Below are 21,829 nucleotides of genomic sequence, written 5' to 3'. Positions count from 1 at the left end.
ATGTTTGCCTCAATTCCATCTCCTCCCTTCTAATTTTACAGGTGAGCTTAGTGAAAATTTTGTAATAGATTTCAACCACACACTTCGCAAAAATATGATTTACTTACAGCTTTGGGGGAACAAATCTAATACATAAAGACGTCCTGTTATGTATACGCTGAGTATGGGATTTTTCATGGAATGGAGTTCCAGCTTCCTCATCTCCATTTCCCCCAGTTTGGTATGCCCGGAGTATGGTCAGGGCCACCCAGAAAGGTAGGACTTAACACTTGCACTGATAAAGTATACTGCAGATGGGAAACTTTGATGTTGGGGGCTGAACCCCCGGGGCTGTCCAACTTCTCAAGCCCGTGAGGTGGTGTCTACTGGGGGGAATGGTGGGTGGGGCCTGCGTCTTCTGTGACTCATCTGGGCCTGTGTTTTACCGTCAAGTAGAAGGTAAAAGCAGGGGGTCCGGCCACGGGATCTTTGAGGTCAGTGCAGTTCTGCACAATTCGGTGGGCTCTTTCTCTCCTTGATCACCTCACTGGTCGGTTCCTGTGCTGGACATACCGTCAGAGAGGTAAGCGAAAGAGCCTCACTGATTGGTTGGAACACAAAGCGAGTGAAGGTGGAAATCGGCGTGTACCAAGCAAACTGTGTTGGTCGGAAGAGGGTTTATTTTCCCGCTCCTTGGGGCTTTCTAAGCTCGAGATAAAGGGGCTCATCAGGCAGGGGAGCAGCAGATGGGTATTCAAGTTCTAAGATCTGTCCTAGTTCCAAAGCTACGGGATGCCTTCTTCCTCATGGGAAACACTGAGTGCCTCTTTCCTTCCATGCACCAAACCCGAGAGAACTTTCTGAGGAAGCGTATGGCTCCCTGGGGCTTCTGTGATCTAGTTATCCCACAAGGCGGGTCACCCCGTTGCAGGGCTATCACAAAGGCGATGAACCAAGGCTAATGAAGTCTCTGTTACATGGATTCTAAAAAGAAATGAAAAGTCATGCCAGAATTCACGGAAGGCCAATTTGTTTCTAGAACTTTAATGTCTCAGATACCCTAAAATGAGAAGTTGGTTGGTTGCCTTGGTGACAATTTTAGACTCATGAAGGGATCTCTCCTTCCTCCAGCATCCCTAAAGGGTTTGAAGCCAAAAGCCGGAGCAGCAAAAATGACACAAAAGGGCGAGGCAGCCCAAAGGAGAAGACTCTGGACTGTGGGCAGATTGTCTGGGGTTTGGCCTTCAGCCCGTGGCCTTCTCCACCCAGCAGGAAGCTCTGGGCACGCCACCATCCCCAGGTGCCAGACATCTCTTGCCTGATCCTCGCTACAGGACTCAATGATGGGCAGATCAAGATTTGGGAGGTGCAGACAGGTAGGTCATTTCTGCCCGCGACAGGGTCTGGGGGTGCATGTTCTCATCAGGGATCACGGGGGCCGCCAGGCCCCCAGCCGGCTGAGGGGTGTGGCTGTGACCAGCAGACCGGGTGCCTCCTCCTTCCCACTGACTGACTGCTTCTGCTCCCACGCCAGGGCTCCTGCTTTTGAATCTTTCCGGCCACCAAGATGTTGTGAGAGATCTAAGCTTCACGCCCAGCGGCAGTTTGATTTTGGTGTCAGCATCTCGGGATAAGACTCTTCGCATCTGGGACCTGAACAAACATGGTATGGAGGTGATGGCACCACCGGGCGGCTCCGCAGATAACCATATTTGCCCCATTCTCCACGTGACCCATGTCACCTTTATCTAGAACAGTGTTTCTCAACCAGTTTTCCTAAGGGGTCTTTTAAGACATTTTTTCCCAACCTTCTTATCCCCATGAGATACTAGTATTGAGAATATACCATTTACTTAGGCACTGACTGCGTATCTGTGCACATAAAAAAAGTAAGACTCCACCCCTATTGAAAATACATGATAGAGCATAGGTTTTCTCAACCACGGCATCGTTGACATTTTGGGCACAGTAATTCTTTCGGTTTTGTTTTTTTTTCAATGTTTATTTTTGAGAGAGAGAGAGAGCACAAGCAGGAGAGGGGCAGAGAGGAAGAGAGAGAGGGAGACACAGAATCCAAAGCAGGCTGCAGGCTCCAGGCTCTGAGCTGTCAGCACAGAGCCTGACTTAGGGCTCGAACCCATGAACTGCGAGATCATGACCTGAGCCTAAGTTGGACGCTTAACTGACTTAGCCACCCAGGCGCCCCTGTGCATGATAATTCTTTGTTCCAGGCCGTCCTGTGCGTTCTGGGAGTTGAGCAGCACCCCTGACCCCTACCCATTACATACCAGGTGCACCTTTTCTTGTTCTGACAACCAAAATGTCTCCAGACACCACGCCCTGTCCATGTGAAGGGCAGAGTCTCCCCAGGTTAGGAACCACAGATCTAGAAGTCCTCCGTGTGGGATACTTCCTGTCAGAAATCATGTTTCTCTGTGAAGCGAAATCTTTGCCTAGAGGAAATCTCTTAGACTTGAGAGGGTCAACTTGTGTGGAATTTTGCTGTGAGCAGAACCGCATACAGAGGTGGCCCAGCAAAGAATTCCATACATCTCCAGTATTGAGCTTTAACTGGAAAGGTGACGTAGGGAAGGGGAATTTATCTCCAGGCCACTTCTTCCCCACATGGGCAGGGACTCGGGGGCTGGAGGGAGGAAATGGCGACGTGGACAGTTGATGAAGAGGGCGTTCATCCCTGATAACGCAGAGGGACCGGTATTCCTGCCTCAGCCGTGACGGGGCCAGCTCCCCACAACCATGAGCTACTCCTGCCCTCTTAGAAACAAGCCTGCTGGGGGCGCCTCGGTGGCTCAGTCGGTTGAGCGTCCGACTTCAGCTCAGGTCATGATCTCGCGGTCTGTGAGTTCGAGCCCCGCGGAGCTTGTTTCAGATTCTGTTGTCTCCCTCTCTCTCTGCCCCTCCCCTGCTCATGCTCTGTCTCTCTCTCTCTCTGTCAAAAATAAAAACATTAAAGAAAAGAAACGAGCCCACTGACTTGTCAAACAGCCAAGGAGGTGCTTGTGGTGTCCTTATCCAGGGGCATCTGGTCACCAAGAGAACTCTGGCAGTTTCTGCCCTTGGCTGTGGAACGTGAAGTCATAAGATAGGTCTGCTGCCTGGGAAGGCTCCTCCAAGGTGGCGCCATTGTTAATGCATCCTGAGGCAGCTTGTTGCCACCATGTAAGGAAGGTTCTTGAAGCGACTTGAAAGTCTTTCGGTGGTTAGGGGCTCCTGGGTGGCTTTGTGGGTTGAGCATCCGACTTCGGCTGAGGTCATGATCTCGCGGTTTGTGAGGTCGAGCCCCGCCTCGGGCTCTGTGCTCAGAGGCTGGAGCCTGCTTCGGATTCTGTGTCTCCCTCTCTTTCTCTGCCCCTCCCCTGCTCACATTCTGTCTCTCTCTCTCAAAAATAAAAAAAAAAATTAGAAAAAAAATTTCTTTTAAATAATAAAACCTTTCAGTGGTTGGGAAGGCAGGACTAGCTGAAGGGGACTGGGAGCAGGCCAGTGCACTAGGGCATTCCCAGGAGGGGAGGGGATGAAGTCGTGTTCCCAGGTCCTGGGCCTGGCCCTACCCTTCTGCCTGAATTTGTTCAACACTCACAGCCACCCTGGGGATAGGTGCTGCTCTGATATGACAGCTGAAGAAACCATGACTTACCTAAAAAAAAAAATTATATGGACCCACATACATATATGTAAACTCTTCAATGCATGACTCTATGTGTTCATGTAAACTTTTTTTCCCCCTTTTTCCCCTTTCAAACCCGAGTTCGTCTTGGTACCTCCTCCTACCCCGTCTCTTTCCCCATCTCCTCCTCCCCTCCCATTGCATCCTTCCCTGTATTCCCCCGGCAACCTCCTGGCCCATGCTCTCAGCCTTCCGCATTTCCCTGTATACTTACTTGCATATTCCTGCTTGGAATCAGGGGTCAGTTATGGATTTGGGAGTCATCGTTCCACAAAAAGATTCATGCTTTTCGCATGTTTTCTGCAAAATAGTACTCCATGGAAATTCTAATTTTTTTTTCTTAATGTTTATTTGTCTTTGAGAGAGAAACAGAGCGTGAGCAGGGGAGGGGTAGAGGGAGAGGGACACACAGAATCCGAAGCAGGCTTCAGGCCCTAAGCTGCCAGCACAGAGCCCGACATGGGGCTCGAATTCATGAACCGCAAGATCATGTGACCTGAGCCAAAGTCAGACGCTCAGACGCTCAACTGACTGAGCCACCCAGGCGCCCCTTCCGTGGAAATTCTAGGTCCCTAATGCCATCTGAATTAACGGGGTAGATGTATTCCATATATTTACCCATTCTTTTATGCTTATGGATGGACATTTTAGTTTTTCCCCAAAACAGAACTGGAGAGGTTATGTAAGTGGGCCTTATGTGCTGAGGAAACCGTGGAGTCAGGGTTCAGACCCAAGTTCGCCTGACAGCAGAGCACGTGGCCCTCATTACTCTGCACCGTTGCTCATCCAGACACTCTGGGGAGGCTGAGAGAGCAGGAGAGGGGGAAGCCATTACAGAGTGTAAATGACGGAAGTACAGATAAAACAGTCTCAAATTCGGGAGGATGCTTCAAAGTTCTAGAGGTGGTTGAGGGACCTAAAAAGAATGTTCTCTCATGTCAAAGGGATCTGTCAGATCTGATCTGTGTATATAGCCTTTCTCCCACTGATCTGGTGGGTTTTGGTGAAACAGAAAGTAGTAATTTCCTTGGGGATCAGAATATCGTATGAATCGATTTCAGTGTTTAATGACAAATCCTGTCTTCTTCCTCTGTGTGAGAAAAGTGGGCCTTTGGGCTCAGCTGACAGAGAACCAGATGGGTGTACTGGGCAGGTGGGTGACTACCAGCTCTCTGGTCTTCTGACTTTGTGGTTTCGGGAACTGGCTCACCATTCGCTCCTTTTCTGTGCCAGGTAAACAGATCCAGGTGTTATCGGGCCACCTGCAGTGGGTTTACTGCTGCTCTGTCTCCCCGGACTGCAGCATGCTGTGCTCTGCAGCTGGAGAGAAGTCGGTAAGTCTCAAACGTCGGGTACCATTTTCTCTGCTGCCTGAGTTCTGCGAGACCTGGAGGTCTGAATGGGCCTCGCGTGAGAGGGAAAGTAGGCCCAGTGCCTCAAGATTCATGTGCAAACCAGCCCCAACAGAAGGCATGCTTGTGGGCCGTGACCTCCTCTTGCACACCTCTCTTCTGATATGCACTTTGACACAAACCAGAAGAGAGGAGATGTTTGAAGTGGGTGGTTGCTCTCACCACTGGATGAGGGCTGTCTACCTTCACAAAATGGTAAAGGTGTGCTTTTTAAATTTCTTTCCCCTCCCCAGAGTCTTAAGAATTTAAAAGTTGCAGCCCATGTATGGGTCTAATTTCCTTTGAACCATTTAACTTGAATCTACAGAATTGGGAATGCCATTTCAAATCAGAATGGACAGTTACGTGTGGAACTTTGTCCTGAAATCCTGTCCGTTATTTCAGAAAGTATTAGAAACCCAAGAACAGTTTGGAAACGTTTTGTTTGAAGTTTAGATCTGTATTGAGCTATTTGCTATGCTCAACCAAAAGTTAAGAGTTCACTATATGGTACAGCCCAAGTGGTTAATCATTCGTTTGGGGTTTGGAACTACGTGAAACCAAGTTTTCTTAAAGGGAAGAAAATAAAATCCCGTTTTTAACGATTAAAGGTTTAAAGTGATGAACTGTGTCAGACGTACGCACGATCGTGGGGCAGATTTCCACCATTCTGTGAACTCGTGGTGTAAAAATGGCTCGACAGGGTACGATCGCTTTGTCGGGAGCCCTGGCGTTCACCTCGGACTCTGCTGTTTGGTTTTAAGTGAAAGGACAAGATAATTCTTGGCTTAGGTCTGCATTAGCATATACTGTGATCTTGCAGACAGGGTTCAGAAGCAGAACTCAGAGAACATTTAGCTGGTGGTCTTCCTGAGCTTGGCTGGGTTTATTCTCCCTTACAGTAAGCTCCTCGAACGTGTACGTTGGTTGAGTGCCTCCAGAATTCAGACCTGTTTCTTTACTTAAACCTTTACGATGCGTTCTGGAAGAGCTGTACAAAGCGGGAGTGGAGAGCTTGGCTTCACCTGGCCACGGGGCCTGACGTGGGCATCGCTGTGTCGCTCGCTCACCGTTCACATTCTCAGCAGTTTGCTGCCACCCCTGACCAGGCACCTGTTCCTTTCCACAGGTCTTTCTGTGGAGCATGCGGTCCTACACGTTAATCCGGAAGCTCGAGGGCCACCAAAGCAGTGTTGTCTCTTGTGACTTCTCACCTGACTCCGCCTTGCTCGTCACGGCTTCTTACGATACCAACGTGATCATGTGGGACCCCTATACTGGCGAGAGGCTGAGGTCACTCCAGTAAGGACGGACTCCCTGCTTAGGACTTTCTTTGGGGGGGGGGGGTGACTGATGAGAAAGCTGCCTTGGGTTAGGCACGTCCCTCGCAGAGTCCAGGGCATGGGAGGGAACAGTCTGGGTAAAAGGCACAGTGGGTTCGGTGTTTCTCAGGCGTTGGCTTGCAGGGGCATCTCGCCGTCAGTTCCGTTCTCAAATTAGACCCGAGGGCTTCAGGGCTCCTGATACAGGAGGCGGTGTGTACTCTGGATTCAGCGTTAACGAAACCTCAAAATGACTCTTTCTTTCCATTTACTAATAACTGTAGTAGCAAATTCAGAACAGTCTTCTTACTGAAACTGGTATTTCCAAAATGAATTTTCATGTTCTCACAAACTTGGTCTTTTTCTCTTTGTCTCTGTTGTTTTCTGAAGCAAATAATAGGCAGTCCTATAATTATCATGTATCTTAACCTAAAAAAGGCTTTCAGTTTGTACTGTGGTATTAAAGTGAGGGCTGACCTACTTTGCATAAGGAAATCAGCGCAGGGAGCGCGACTAACCCTTCAGCCCCTTCCACAAGGCACCTGGAGCCTTAGGAAATGCGCTTTTTCCCCCCGGTCTGCGTATCCTGAGGTTTTCCAGATGGGGAACAAGATGGGTCTTGAGCCTTTCCCAGTCGCACCATTTTGGCCTCCTGCCTGGGAAAGAAGATGAAGGGTGGAGAGCGGCCCATCACTCCAGGCCTGTCATCCTGTTCCTTTCTCCTCAGCCACACCCAGCTTGACCCCCCCATGGACGACAGCGATGTCCACATTAGCTCCCTGAGGTCCGTGTGCTTCTCTCCCGAAGGCTTGTACCTCGCCACGGTGGCGGATGACAGGTAACAAAGAGACACCTCTGTACGGGGCCTCGGAGCAAGTCCCTGCGAGTAATTGTAGCATTACCCTCTGGCCTGGCCTCAGGTCTGCTGATGCGCAAACGTGTCATTTCTCTCTCCGTCCAGACTCCTCAGGATCTGGGCCCTGGAACTGAAAACTCCAATCGCATTTGCTCCTATGACCAATGGTCTTTGCTGCACATTTTTTCCACATGGTGGAGTTATTGCCACAGGGTATGTATCTGATAGCTGAATAGATGGGTAGCAGTTTCTGCTGAGTGTACTATGCAGCTTTTTAAGGGAAGAAAGCCTCTAGAATTTTCTTGCCTACGGTGAAGCCTTTAAAAAAATCCAAGAGGGCACAAAATTCTAATATTCTTTTCTGCCAATACAGGTTATCATTTACTCTTAATGTTCAATCTAAATGTAATTAAAGAGCTGTGATTCATGCCCCTTAATGGGCCAAGTTCACAAGGAAGCAGAAATTGAGATGATGCAGAAATTTATATGGGAAACCATTTAGGGCAGAGACCACCTTACAGGGAACGTCCATAATTCAGGAGGTGGCACTCTTCCCTCCGTTACATTTGAACTCACGGTGTGATCTAGAAGGGCTGTGCTCCCAGATAGCCCTTTGGTACCCCACCTTTGGTACCAAAGGTACCCCTTTGGTAGCTCACCTTTGGTCCCAAAGGGGTCTTGAGTTCTTCTAATCCTCCCCGCAGCCTTAATTATTCAGCATTACAGCCTTCACATCGATTCCAACCATCAGGGTTGCACTTAAGCATGGCAGTTCACTCTCTGGGTGTCTCCTGCCGATGCAAGTCAGAGTGAATACCCGTCACAGTGAAAACGTGTATTTCTGAGGTCGGCCTTAAAGCGTCCGTCTCTGTTTTGTTTCAGGACAAGAGATGGCCACGTCCAGTTCTGGACAGCTCCGAGGGTCCTGTCCTCACTGAAGCACTTATGCCGGAAAGCCCTTCGAAGTTTCCTAACCACCTACCAAGTGCTAGCACTGCCGATCCCCAAGAAAATGAAAGAGTTCCTCACATACAGGACTTTTTAAGCCACGCCCCATAGTCTTATACTTGTTTTCTTGGTAGCAGGATAAACCTCCCTGGCAGGGGAGCAGCTGGAACCAGGGGCCAGTCATCAGGTCTTGGCTCCGAAGATCATTTCTTTTTGGGACTGTGAACAGAATGTAGGGAAACCAGATACCAGTGGACTAGTCACCAGGGATTTTCTCCGTGACATGAGGAGCTCAGTCACAGAGGGGGACTCCGGCTCCGCAACAGCTGAGCCTTCCCTTAAACCCTGAGTCCACTTACAGACGGCAGCACCCAACACCTTTTAAAGTCATGGTTTTGATTCAAGCGCAGTTACTCATGTTGATTCGGTAAGAAGGGTCAGCAGGCCTCAGGAGCCTCTGTGTCGGGGCGGTGTTGGGTCCCTCGACTGGCAAGCGTGGCTTCTGCCCCGTACTTAAGCGTTGTCGTGTTTCACACACAGTGGTGACACTGTTCTGAAGTTCTCTCCTGCTGTGTCAGAGTGGCTTTGATGTTGGCAAGTGCCGTCCTTCCTCTGGCTCCCCTCTGACCAGCAGGACAAAGTTTTCACGGAGCCGTGTGCCGTGAGGTATTGACTAAATTGCAGCTGACTCAGAGGCCGTGCTCCCGACTGATACACTATAAATGGCTTTTTTTTTTTTTTTTTTTATAAACAGTGGTGTGCATGTGCAGGCGATGACAGATGTGTATGTCCGGTCCCACACAGATGTCCCCCTAAACTGCATGACTGTTCAGATGGCCACCGCGTTGGCAGGTGTTTGCCATTTGTAGCATATTTATTTGTATTTTCTCAGCAGATGTTAAGGTACAACTGTGTTTCCCTCCACGGTATCTAAAAACCATAGTTGTTAAGCCGACCAGTTGTGAAGATGTCTCTTCTTGATTGTGTAGAGAATTGGTGTGGCCGCCCCTTCGGCTGATTCTCGTGTACGCGGTCTGCCTCTGCTGCGTCACCTCATCGGACTCCTCAGCCGGTGTCACCTCCGCCCCTTCACAGAAATAGCTCCTTGAAAGTACTGTTCTCCTTCCTTCAGTGGCGTGTCATTATCTGATCAAGACACCTCATTCCAATGAAATCTGCCTTTGGAAAATTTAATATATTTTAAATTATTTTAAAAGAAACACAACACCTTATCCTTTGGCTTTCTTACTAGGTGCTTTTTGGAGGCCAGTGTAACATTATAAAACTTGTTGCAAAAGTACGAGAGTCCCCCCTACCACCTTTGTTGCCGAAGAAAAACATTTCTTTTCAAGATGAGAGGCTTCCATTGAAGGGAAAGTTGAAAAGCTTTTGGCTCACCGTTTCATTTTTTCCACTAAGAAAAAAATACCACCTCTCAAACCAAGTGAGTACAGCAGGACAGCGGGGAATGGCTGGGCCAATTTTCAATTTTGTGGTTATCTTCAAATGTCACAGCGTAGTCTGAGAGGCTCTGGGCGGCTTCCCCGAGGCCCCACTTTGCCATTAGCTGCAAACTTTGCTTGGTGTCCTCGGGGAGCGGGTTGAACGCGAATGATGAAGTAACCAACTTCTCCCTTTTGAATAGTATAAGAACCTGACACCTTTGTAAAGCATAGCCTCCGAGGAGAGCTTATTCTGTGATACCAGAGATGGGGGAGGCTTTTCACATAGACGCAAGTTGAATGACCGCGTGTTTATAATCGACGAAGGAGTCACTCGTAACACAGCCAACACACAAGCTGCTTTATTTTTATTGAGAAGAACACTATCATAAATGCAGCCTGTTTGCTCTAAAATAAACTGCCACACTGCACAGGGCCTTGTCCTTGCGGCTTCGAGTCCGGCCCACACTTGCCTGCCCTCCTTGCATTAAGGAGGGAGTCCTAGGCCTGGCCCCCACAGGCACAAAGTGACTCTTCACTGTCCACACCGCAGTTAGGAACCTACTTTAAGAGGAGAAATAGACACTTTTCACGTAAGGGAACCTGAGGCCCTGTGCCTCAGGTTAATGGGCCAGAAATCCATTAACACCTATTTTTTTCTTCATTAACACCTTTATAAAGTAGATATGGAGATGGTGCCACAGATTAGATTTACACACTTGATTCTGGAGATGTTCAGTTTACCTTGAGTGATAGAAGACACTGGTACCACATGAGATTTGGAAGCCTTTTGTTCTAGACCAAAATGGGGTAGGCCAATTTCCTGCCATCTAAGCAATTGAATGGTAAAAAGCCTTAAGGCTAAAAGAAAGCATTTTACTCTTTTTTCCTGTAAAACACAAATGGGCAGTGCAATAAGAGAGCTGTATATTAAAACTGTTTTGTATATACCTGCTCCAAACACAAAAATGGTACTTTTTAAACCTTTGCCCACCCGTGTCTGGAACAGTTTTCCAAAACTTGGGGTGACTGTGGCTTCATCCCCAAGCCCGCACAGCAGTTCATCCCGTGACAGAGTCCCCTCTCCTCCAGTCACTGTGGGGCCCGCGAATGGTGGAGAATGGTCCTCAGCATTTAGGCCTCTGTGACGATCAGGTCCCTGGTGACCTGGAAAGCGGCTATGAGGGAACTCAGCTGAATCTTCTCGTTGGTGCCAACAGAAAGTCTGTACCTAAAAGAAATCAAACAAGGTAAGAATAGAGAATATCACGGACAGCTACCTTTTGACAAGAGAACAGTAGAGATCAAAGACGGAACATCTGCTGAAGGAGGAAAGGAGGCAGTAAAACTTTATCGTGAACAGTCCTCTTGAATGTGTCCCCTAACATTTTCTTCTATGCCCTGAACACTCATTTATAATTCGATCCAAACTGGTGAGGAAAAATTAAATAAAAAAATTGTTAGTTGTCAACGGCAGCGTCCTGAACTTAACTTTGTTCTAGCTGTACAGGGGTATGCAGAATTTACATGACTAAGGATTACTTCTTCACTCACAAAATGAATTGAGAGAAATTATCATTCAGATTCCCTTCCTCTTAATTCACTGGCAAGTATGGCTGACTGTGGTTCTGTGCTCTAGTAAAAGATAAAGCAGGACACCGGCAGTCTATCTTGCCACCTTTCAGGCGCCCAGCCAGCGAAGGCAAAATCACGACATTCACAGCATGGGGCTAAGGGACCTAAAGTGCGCATGTGGAAAGCCAGAGATAGCAAATTAGAGCTGGCCCTGTGTTGGCCTCTGTCTTGAACCCAATGCTTTTGTCTACTTAAATGATAGCTGCCAGCTTCACTGGGGGCTAATAACTGTGTTTATGGAGCCAGGCAAAGTGGAAAATTGAGTTTATGTTTACTTTTCCCCCCAATATGCTTTGCTATGCCAAAATGCTTTAATAACAGCTGGATAGCCGCTTGTCCCCAAGTGACCTGGATGTCGGAACCGAAGCAGGCCTTCCAAATAACAGCATTTCTAGAACCGACGTGGACCAGGCCTCTGAGGCCTAAGGAGAAGCCTTTATCTCAAATATGTAACTGAGCTGAACCTGTCCTTATGTTTATTTATATGTTTTTTAGATACGCAAATCATGCCCTTCCCCATGTTTCTTTCAGCGATCTCACCACAAACGAGATTGTGCCATTTATGAATGATGTAGACAAAATTGCAACCACGCAGGTCGGAGGGAAAAAAAACACTACAGGGTAAAAAAAGGAAAAGAAAATTGGGAAATACTCACTCAATGTCTGCCATTTTGGTCAATAAATGTACTCGAACTGAAGATGGAAAGTCAACTGGGGGAAAAAACAAAATCAACTGAGTGAGGTCTGCCACTCGCTGCTACCAAAAAAAAAAAAAAAAAAAAAATTACACCATGATTAGGAATTTAAACATCAGGTGACACTAAACTTGTCTGGAGGCCTCAGATCACCAGGGACCACACTTCTGAAGAAGTGAACACTACAGGTTTTCAGTTTTTACCCATTTTGTGAGCAGGTTCCAAAGTGGTCACTAGGACACAAGATCAGCAGCACTGCTTTAGCAAGGGGGCAGCTCTAGAAGGGAACTGGAAAGCCCAGTTCTCACTTGCTGTCCCAGTTTTACGAACAAATGTAATCAACTGAATTTTAAACGTCTATTCACACTCATTTCCCACAAAGTGCAGAGCTGGGCTTGAGTGGACCATGTTCTTGGGCAGCGGTCGTGCCGGTTGGCCCGGTGAGTCCCCGGCAGAACGATGGCGGACCGGCAGGACGAGTGTCTGTAGTTGGCTGTCGCGGAAGGAAGGGTTTGCCCGAAAAGGCCACACAGCAGATGGCCTGGAGCGCCTGAGAAAATCCTAATGCCCAGTTCCCTCCAAAAGGCCAAGTGAATTGGTCTGGGGGGCTTCCTATACACTGCCAAGGAGGAGAACCACTTCTCTGTACAGAAGTCACGACCAAGTGTGGAACTTCACGTGGTTCGCTTCAGACTGCTTTGGTTTACACTGAAGACAGATGTTCCTCCTCCCCTCCTTTTGGGGGAAGATACCCTTAGAAATTACAGCGTGAATTACAGCATACTATTTGCTGCTATAAAGTACAAACCCTTGGAGGAATGAAAGTTGGCCCTCAAGAGTTTCTTTCCCCAGCAGTTTTAGAGGTTGAGAGAGTAGTTGGGGAACAAAGTTTCAAATAGCAACAAGACAAAACTAAAACTGAGGGGTCAGGTTCATACTTCATTCCTGTTTCTTGGCTTCCAAAGTGGAGCCTCGTGTTCCCTCCCCACCACCCTTAAAGCCCGCCACACGCCTCCCCCTCAGCTTCTCAGCTAGGAAGAGCCTGACTTACCTCTGTGCACAAACAAGTGTATCTCTGTCAGGATGTCCTGTAACGCCAACCCCTTCAGCGTTTTCAACTCTGTAATATCTAGAGAGGAACGGTTACGGCAAAAGGCACAAATTCCAGGAGAAACCCGCTGCACACAATTTTGAAGCCAGACTCTGGTCACAGTGACTTTGGGAAGTAGGGTTTTTAATCCTGACACGGCTGTTTCTTTCGATTTGAACCTGCATATGTTGGACCCCAATTCTTATCTTTATTTTATTGTAGAGTGAGAGTGTGTAAGGGAGAAGGGCAGAAGGAGACGGAGAGAGAATCCCAAGCAGGCCACCTGCTCAGCTCAGAGCCTGACACGGGGCTTGATCCCATGACCCTGGAGTCATGACCTGAACCGAAATCAAGAGTCAGACACTCCAGCGACTGAGCCACCCAGATGCCACTCCCCCCCTTCTAAAAAATTGTTTTTATCTTCAACAAGAGCTTCCTTCTGTCTCGTAGAGAACAGAGCTAAATGCATCTCCCAGAAGGCTACCCCTAGCTTTCCATTTCACCGCAAAATGAGAGTAACAGTGGCCGCTTGAAAATGATCACATCTGCCACCCCAAAGTCTAACTGCTTCTCTCATCCGTGAGGAAAGTGGCTTCAAGCCATACCCAGGTCAGAGCCCTTCAGGAGGAAGGGCTTTAAAGACAGGGAGCCACTCCACCCAGAGACCTGTTGTTCCCACTAAAAGCTGACCAGATACATACACAGCCAACTGCCTTTTGCCAGTAGGGTGTAGACACCGGCTGCAGCCTGGGCTCCTGGGCCAAGTTCTGGCCTGAGGTACCTAATGCGCCATCGGCAGGACGTGAGAAAGGATACTTCTGTAGGCTGTCGTGAAGTCTTGATTCAACATCCAGTCCAGAATGTTGGCGATGTCTGACTTGAGTGGGTGCCCAGTGCAGGTGTAGACGGTCTCCTCTGTCACCTTCCCAAAGGCCATATTGGTGCTCTGTGCAGATAGAGGGGAAGAATCATGGTGGCCGTCACCGCGGCGGGTCAGGAGGACACCGGAGGCAGCGATACAGGTAGGCAGTAATGTTATGTGGGTGCAGGGCAGCTCGAACCCCGCACGGTGTACCCTGGGAAGACCTGGCCTCGTGAGAAGATGCCACTGTGGTATTACAGCTGCAGCGTCCTTCCCTAGCTTTCCCTTGTCTCCAGCAAATTATTCTTGCAATTTTTCAAAACACAAAGGTTAGGGGGAAATCTCCGGTACGTTGTGAGACGGAGATCTTACCAGGTGTAGATTTCTGAATTTCTAGGTTGGCTGTGCTGCTGCTTCTTCCTTGAGAAACTATTCCAAAGCAGTGCCTAAAGATTTGCTAGGAGTAGTACCATACCTGCAGAATGTTCAGAGCCCTTCGCATATCTCCGCTGGAAAGAGTCACAAGTGCTTTCATCCCGTCCTCACTTATGTCCACCCTGAAAGGAGAGAGGCAGGAGGACCTCAGGGGCCTGGAAAGCGTGAGCGTTCACCAAGGGAACGAGATGGCCTGGAATGATTAAGGCTTTGAAGTAACGAAAGAAAGGGAAGGACGGAGGGAGCAGAACTCTCCTGATCTATAGGACCCAGAATTCACTCTGGTTTTAAGGAGTGTGGGCTTCGCATTAGCAGTCACAGCCCACTCAGAGTCTAGAAAGATCCTTATTTAAGACCAGGCATCGCCATGCTGAGTGACGGGCTTTGAGTTCTGTTCTGAGAGGAAAGAGCACCGGCGAGGCCCGGAGCACGAAGCCAGAGCACCCCCTTCAACAGGCAGCAGCTGGGGTTGGCTACTTGGCAACCGATTGATTCTACAGAAGGCAAAGTCTCGGTACCTTCCCTTCTAGTCAAAAAAGGCTAGAGGCATCTTAGCAGAAGGGACCTGGCAGCATGCAGTCTCCAATGACAAAAGGAGAGTAGGAGGAAATCGGGACAGCTTCCACGGGGGAGGAGGATGGAATCAGGAGAAGAACCAAGTGCCGTTTACGAAGAAAGTCCAGGAGATACCAGAGAGGATGACGACAGCTGACAGCCCGATGCTTCCTCTGTGCCCGGCACCCTACTTCGTTGTCTACACACACGATCACCTGTAAATGTCAACCGGCCAGCCATCCCAGAACCCGGCCTACGCCGCTCAGTCCCCAGGGCCCTCACATTCCCTGCTTTCCCATGTACTTACTTCTCTTCTTCTACAACATGTTCCAGGCGGGGAACCATGAGTTCAGGAGTCAGAGGACCGAATCGGAACCTCGTACAGCGGGACTGCAAGGCGGGGATGATCTTTGACAGATAGTTACAGATGAGGCAAAAGCGGGTATTTTCGGTAAATTTCTCAATCACTGGCAAGGGAAAAGAAAACAACCTCGTGTCCATTCGGATTCTTCAAAAGACCTGGAAACCCTGAACTCTTCCATGGTCACCTGAGGGGTACAGGAAACAAGGGGTGCAGATTGCAAGCATGGAGGGGATGCTACTGTAACAAGAGAGGTGGTCCCCGTGGTGGTCAGAACGGGGGCACCGGCCACTCTCTTCCCAAAAGCTGGTGAACCGGTCATCTCTACAGGATTTTATAAAATGCTTCCTTTTTGATGACTTGCCCTGATTCTGGCACCCCTGCCATCGCCCTCCATAGCACCCTGCCCCTGCCATCCCCCTCCATAGCACCCCTGCCCCTGCCATCCCCCTCCATAGCAACCCTGTCCCTGCCATCGCCCTCCCCAGCACCCCTGCCATCCCCCTCCATAGCACCCCTGCCCCTGCCATCCCCCTCCATAGCACCCTGCCCCTGCCATCGCCCTCCCCAGCACCCCTGCCATCCCCCTCCCCAGCACCCCTGCCATCCCCCTCCAGAGCAACCCTGTCCCTGCCATCCCCCTCCATAGCAACCCCGTCCCTGCCATCCCCCTCCATAGCACCCTGCCCCTGCCATCCCCCTCCCCAGCACCCCTGCCATCCCCCTCCAGAGCACCCCTGTCCTTTTGCATAAAATTCTATGGCAGGTTGGTGATGCCCCACCTTCTAATGGCGGGGCCGGGGGTACCTCCGTGTGGACTGTCCGGTGCACTTTGTCTCGAAGCCTTAGAGCATTCGAGAGAGTGATGAATTCAGAGAGGCTTATGAAACATCAGTTTCACTCTGCAGTTTCCCAGTGCTCTCGCATGGGGATCTGCCCAGACTGACAGCCATTCCACGGAGCAAATGCTGAAGAAAGGCTGCCAAGGCTTTTAAGATCAGAAGATACTCTAACTGTCCTCCTCCTCCTCCCAAACATGGGCTGCAATCCACTCCTTCTCCCCCAGAACTCCAAAAGATTGTTCTTCTCTCCTAGTTGGTTACCTCAGAATCTTTTTTTTTTTTTTTTTACATTTATTTATTTTTGAGAGACAGAGTGAGACAGAGAGGGAGAAGGGGAAGGGCAGAGAGGGAAGGAGACACAGAATCTGAAGCAGCCTCCAGGCTCTGAGCAAACAGTCAACACAGAGCCTGATGTGGGGCTCGAACCCACAAACCGGGAGATCATGACCTGAGCCGAAGCCAGACACTCAACAGACTGAGCCATCCAGGTGCCCCAGTTACCTCAGAATCTTAATGCCAGAGATTACCAATGTCCTTTCAGAGAAATCAACTGCACCAGGCCCCTTAAGACAGACAACCAGCGTGATACTCTCCTTCCCTGCCAAATCATTCCCTTGGCAAATAGAGAAGTCATGTCAGCTTTCTGAATGCGACAACATTTCCAGTATTATTTTCTTGGCTACTGTGTATCTCGGGGTACTGAGAGTAGAAAGGTCTACCTAGCAGCTGAGGAATACAAGACTTTCCGTACCCCCTCTCCTCATCGAAGAATGCAAATTCTTCTTCGAAGAAGAATTCTTCGAAGAATGCAGCCCCAAAATGAACCCAGTGGAAAAGGAGGATGCAACACCTGTGTCTGGTCGGACTTGAAAGTCCCAACAGGGCTTCTCCCTTTAAGCTGCTGCAAGGGGAAACCCCCAATACAGGGAGATTTTTGTTCTAGACCGTCGGGTGGGATACACAGAGAAAGGGAAACCGATTTCTCTGGGCCAGAAGATGAACAAAAATTGTCAACAGCCCATGTCATTATCTCATGTCCAAAGTGCCTAATTCTCCTTCTAATGCACTCGTGAGCCAACACACTATACCTGACAGGTCTTCCTACCTCTCCTCAAGGCGTTCTGGGCGTCTTGAGTCATGGCGTCAGCTTCATCCAAGATCACTAGTTTGAAGCCTTTCCTAGGAAAACAAATGGTACCATATGAAGATTTATTATTATTTTTTTATTTTAGACAGAGACTGTGTGCACCTGTGCAAGTGGAGGAGGGGGTGGAGGGAGAGAGAGAATCCCAGGCAGGCTCCACACTCGGCACTGAGCCTGACACGGGGCTCGACCCCACGACTCTGGGATCATGATCTGAGCAAAAATGAAGAATCAGACGCTCAACCAACAGAACCATCCAGGCGCCCCCGAAGATGTCTTTAATCTCCCTTCAATCTCCAGGCCGAAACCTACATGTTCACATTTGTGCCATCAGGCCGGGCCTCAGAGAGTCCACTCCTCCTTGACCTCTGAGTGAAGCAAACAAGTGTGGCTGTGCAGAGGACATGCCCATCACTCTTTCAACTCTTAAAGGGAACTGAGGTCTGACTTTGGCATTTTTTGTTACGCTGCTGCCTCTGGCACCTTCACCTTTGTCTCCACTCCGTGTCCTGTTGCTCTGGCCTTGCTTTTTTCCACCACCTCCACTCCTGCCTGCCTTCACCTTTCCCTTTTTATCCATCCTCATCACAATTTATTTTTGTTTAAATTCAAACTAGCTTAGGGGCACCTGGGTGGCTTAGTCGGGTAAGCATCTGACTTTGGCTCAGGTCATGATCTCACGGTTCGTGAGTTCAAGCCTCACGTCAGGCTCTGTGCTGACAGCTCAGAGCCTGGAGCCTGCTTCGGATTCTGTGTCTCCCCCTCTCTCTCTGACGCTCCCCTGCTTGTCCTCTCTCTCTCAAAAGGAAATAAATTAAATAAAAAAATAATAATAAATTCGAACGAGCTCACCTGGTCCTAGGATGTAATCGGTCTTCAGTTAACTACTAAAACAAAGTTAACGCTTCCCCAAGGAACTTGCTAATATAGCAAGTTCTGAGATGACGTTTTATTTTCACATTTGCATTATATCTTACCACCATCCTTGTACTTTATCTCTTTTTAATGGCTACTTTTGACAAAGGCATTGTTTACCTTTATAGACTGGCAGAGGGGGAGGATTTAAAACATTAAGCTCTGTCATCTCACTGATCAAAACCTCTAGGGAGAGAAATTATACAAATAATTCTTACTTAAATATTGTCCTTGTGCTGGCAAAGCTCAGGATTGGTCCCCGAACGATATCTATTCCTCGGTCGTCTGAAGCATTCAGCTGAATGTGGAAGACAGAAGCCGAAATAAATTAGACACATGTTGGTGAATTATCTATGAATTAATTTATCTTTTCATCAGTCCAGCTCGGCAAGCTAGGTCTCTAGGTCTAACAACAGCTAAGAGATAAACACTATTAAAAAACCAAGATCACAATTGTATTTAAAACTCACAACTCACTAGATTGGTTCATTACATTCTGAAAGGCCAACAACTGTGTTTCCTCCCCCTTTTGAGGACAATCACCGACATACTCTGGAGGAATAACTAATTGGCCTGGTCACAGTGAACACCTCTGGCACGAGCAGAATCGTGTTCAGTTTTAGCTACCGCAATCCAGAGCAACCCCGAAGTTACCAAGTCTTTAATGCATGGAATTAAGAACACTGGTGGCAGCAAGGTTCTAACATCTCTGACAACAAAAAAAGTTAAACATTTTTTTTTTGGAATAGACAATATTTAGAATTCTGTGATCTAAGTCTATCAGTCAAATCTCAGCAGCAGACAGATGGCAGACTCAGAACTCAGTGGTTTGAAGAGAATTCCGTGAAGAGAGATTTTAAAAGGTAATGGTGGGGTGTGGGGAAACCACGAGGGCTACACAATCTCTCTGGGACTATCGGGGCCCGTTACCAGCCCCAGGTCCTCAGAAATGAGTTGGGGAGTGGTGCTGGCATCTGGAGAAGGCAGTGTGACTTGCTCTGTGGTTCAGGATGCTGTCAGCCTGTGGTGGCCCCCAGGGCAGAACCAGGCATCGTTCTCCTCTGACTCCAGCCAAGACCCCTATTAGCCAAACCTAACCAGGAGCCCGAGGACCAGGCAGCCTGCAGTCAATATAGCTTGGCCTTCCAGGGCAAGAACAGGGTGGAACAACATGAAGAACAAATCTGGACAGCAAGCTACTGAGCGACCACTCCCTGAGTGACCACTGAGTGTTTGAGTAGAAGTTGGCAACGGCAGAGATATTTATCTAGCCCTACAGCTGCCCCTATCTAATGCCAATCCAGACCGAAACATCAATTCCAGGAAAAGTGACTCGAAATATTTTATGTCCAGCAAAGCAACTTACTTGTAAAGTAAAACAAATCTAAGAGAAAAACAAACAAACAACAACAAATCTAAGAGACTCTCCTTTGTAGACTAAGAATAATCCTATTTACCTCCAAGACCATGGAGCCAAATTCCTTATCTTTGTATAGCTGTTTAGCACAGGCTAGGATGGTAGAGGTCTTTCCTGTCCCTGGAGGACCATAGAGAAGCAGGTGCGGCAGTCGGTCTTCGCTAATAAATTTCTGAACTGAGGATTGGGAGGAAAGAGAGACCCCATCAGTTTCCGGGAGTTGCCTCATTTGCTGTGGACCCTTGAGTTGGGCTGAATGCACATCAGCCTCACATCCAACTCAGAGGCAGATGCAGGAATGAAAAATGGGAAGGACTCAGCTCTTAGAGCAACATTCCATAAAGCTCAATCAGATCTTTCAAGGTTATTACTCAGCAGAGACATCACCAAGAAATTCATACAAGTCCTCCAACCAGACTAACAGCAAATGACACATGGATGCTTACTGGTACTCAAAATGTCCTGATGAGAAATCAGATCATTCAGTGTCTGTGGCCGGTATTTTTCAACCCTGAAATACAATTTAGCATGGATTATAACATATACAAATGCAAGGACATGCTGTTACGTGCAAAAGAATCCTTTCATATCCTAACAAAAAGAGGAAGAGAAGCAAAATCCTTTAAGTTTGAATACAGACCCCTGGTTCTCAACCAGGGGCAATTTTGTCCTCCAGGAAACACTCGGTGATATCTGGAGACATTTTCAGTTGTCACAACTGCGTAGAGGGTGCTACGGGCCTCCAATGGACAGGCCCCACGGATGTCACTAAACATCCTACGATGCACAGGATAGTCACCATGCGCACACCCACCAAATATCTAGCCCAAAATACCAATAGTGCTGAGGTTGATAAACCCTGCTCTGATTTCCCCTCTCCAGCTGTCTGCCTATAAATAATCTCAACCTGGATGGGCACCTATCATTTCAAAGTAAATTAAAAACTGAACTCGTTCCCAAATACACATCAAAGATGAATGGATAGATAAATGGCGGTCTATCCATACAAGGGAAGGCTATTCAGCCATAAAAACGACTGATGCACTGATACCTGCGACAACATGGATGAACCTCGAAAACATGGTGCTAAGTGAAAGCAGCCAGTCACAAAAGGCCACAGATTGATTCTATTTATATGAATATCCACAATAAGCAAATTCAGAGAGAGAAAGTGGATCAGTGGGTGCCAGGGGTGGTAATGGTGGAGTCACTGCCAACGGGTATGGAGTTTCCATTTGGGGTGATGAAAAGTTTTGGAACCAGGCAGTGAGATGGTAGCACGACATCCTCAGTGTACTTAATGTCACTGAACTATACACTTTAAAATGTTCACAACTGCAAACTGTACGTTGTGTGTTTTTTCCACGATAGAAACAAACTGAACTCCTTACTAGACAAGACCAACTTGGTGCTTTCCGAAATCAAGCCAAATCCTATCAGTTTCTAAACCATCATTCAGATGCAGCTGTGAAAGTAAGACGGTTTGGAGTGCAAGCTCTGAATTCACCGGGGTTCAAATCCAAACCTATTTTCAAGCTCTGGACCTTAAGCAAGTCATTTAACCTTGCAGTATTACAACTGGAATAATAACAGCACATACCTCCTAGGGTCCTTGTAAAGATCAAACATCTAACAGGGTCCTTGGTGATCTAACAGGAAGCCGTTTAAATACCACTTAACTAGGGAGTGTTATCATCATCATTATTTCAGTTTAGAATTTGAACAATAACTGCATTGAAGATTACGCAAGAGTAGAGGGCATTTTGGCACGGAAGCCGATGCAAAGTCGTAAGGGACTGAACCGCTACGCTGTCACGCACCGCGTAAAAGGGATGGGGGCGGTGGGATTAGGGCAGCGGAAGACATGACAAAAGTCCTAAAAGAACGGATGGGACTGGGGAGTTGCGGCTGCCAAGGCGAACTTCTGGGGCTCCGTTCGGCTGCAGGTCGGGGACGGTGGAGCGAAGTCGGGCTGCGGCCGCTCCACTTGACCACCCAGGCCACGGATCCCCTTCCCCGCGGCAGCCGGGCCTCCTCCTACCAGGGCAGGTTTCTGATCTTGGCCTCCGCGGGCTGCTGCTGCTCCTTCTTCGCTGAGGTCTCCATGGCGGGGTGAAGAAGGTGTCCGGGTCCGCTGGAGTCGTCGCGTCCCCCGGAGGCCTGCACAGCCACTAGCCAGCCACAAGCGGACCCCGGGACCCTGGCACTTAGAGTTCGCGCGCAAAAGCAACTCCCGCGAGATTTAGCGCCAG

At 48.5% G+C, this 21,829-nt stretch overlaps 2 protein-coding genes across 4 annotated transcripts in view; one reads left to right on the top strand and one right to left on the bottom strand.

Annotated features, from left to right (window-relative positions):
* Positions 1 to 11,097, top strand: part of WSB2 (WD repeat and SOCS box containing 2) — a 22,779-nt gene extending 11,682 nt beyond the window's left edge. For all 3 annotated transcript variants that reach the window (XM_045459574.1, XM_045459575.1, XM_045459573.1), the window contains 7 exons: positions 1,111 to 1,355; positions 1,514 to 1,645; positions 4,901 to 5,001; positions 6,188 to 6,360; positions 7,108 to 7,218; positions 7,342 to 7,449; positions 8,119 to 11,097. In XM_045459574.1, coding sequence (XP_045315530.1) covers positions 1,111 to 1,355; positions 1,514 to 1,645; positions 4,901 to 5,001; positions 6,188 to 6,360; positions 7,108 to 7,218; positions 7,342 to 7,449; positions 8,119 to 8,281 — 1,033 coding nt within the window. In that variant the 3' untranslated portion in view covers positions 8,282 to 11,097. The remainder of the gene's footprint in view (positions 1 to 1,110; positions 1,356 to 1,513; positions 1,646 to 4,900; positions 5,002 to 6,187; positions 6,361 to 7,107; positions 7,219 to 7,341; positions 7,450 to 8,118) is intronic.
* RFC5 (replication factor C subunit 5) lies at positions 9,974 to 21,829 on the bottom strand. The gene is made up of 11 exons (XM_045459577.1): positions 21,619 to 21,829; positions 20,024 to 20,088; positions 19,618 to 19,754; positions 18,379 to 18,458; positions 17,207 to 17,280; positions 15,206 to 15,365; positions 14,384 to 14,465; positions 13,863 to 13,992; positions 13,008 to 13,085; positions 11,918 to 11,972; positions 9,974 to 10,857 (listed from the first exon to the last, which is right to left on the bottom strand). Exons 1-11 carry the CDS (start codon positions 21,681 to 21,683, stop codon positions 10,761 to 10,763), a joined length of 1,023 nt encoding a protein of 340 aa, XP_045315533.1. The 5' UTR covers positions 21,684 to 21,829; the 3' UTR covers positions 9,974 to 10,760.

The sequence above is a fragment of the Leopardus geoffroyi genome, chromosome D3, assembly GCF_018350155.1.
Source record: "Leopardus geoffroyi isolate Oge1 chromosome D3, O.geoffroyi_Oge1_pat1.0, whole genome shotgun sequence".
In the NCBI taxonomy this organism is placed as follows: domain Eukaryota; kingdom Metazoa; phylum Chordata; class Mammalia; order Carnivora; family Felidae; genus Leopardus; species Leopardus geoffroyi.
This window is presented reverse-complemented; position numbering and strand designations above follow the sequence as displayed.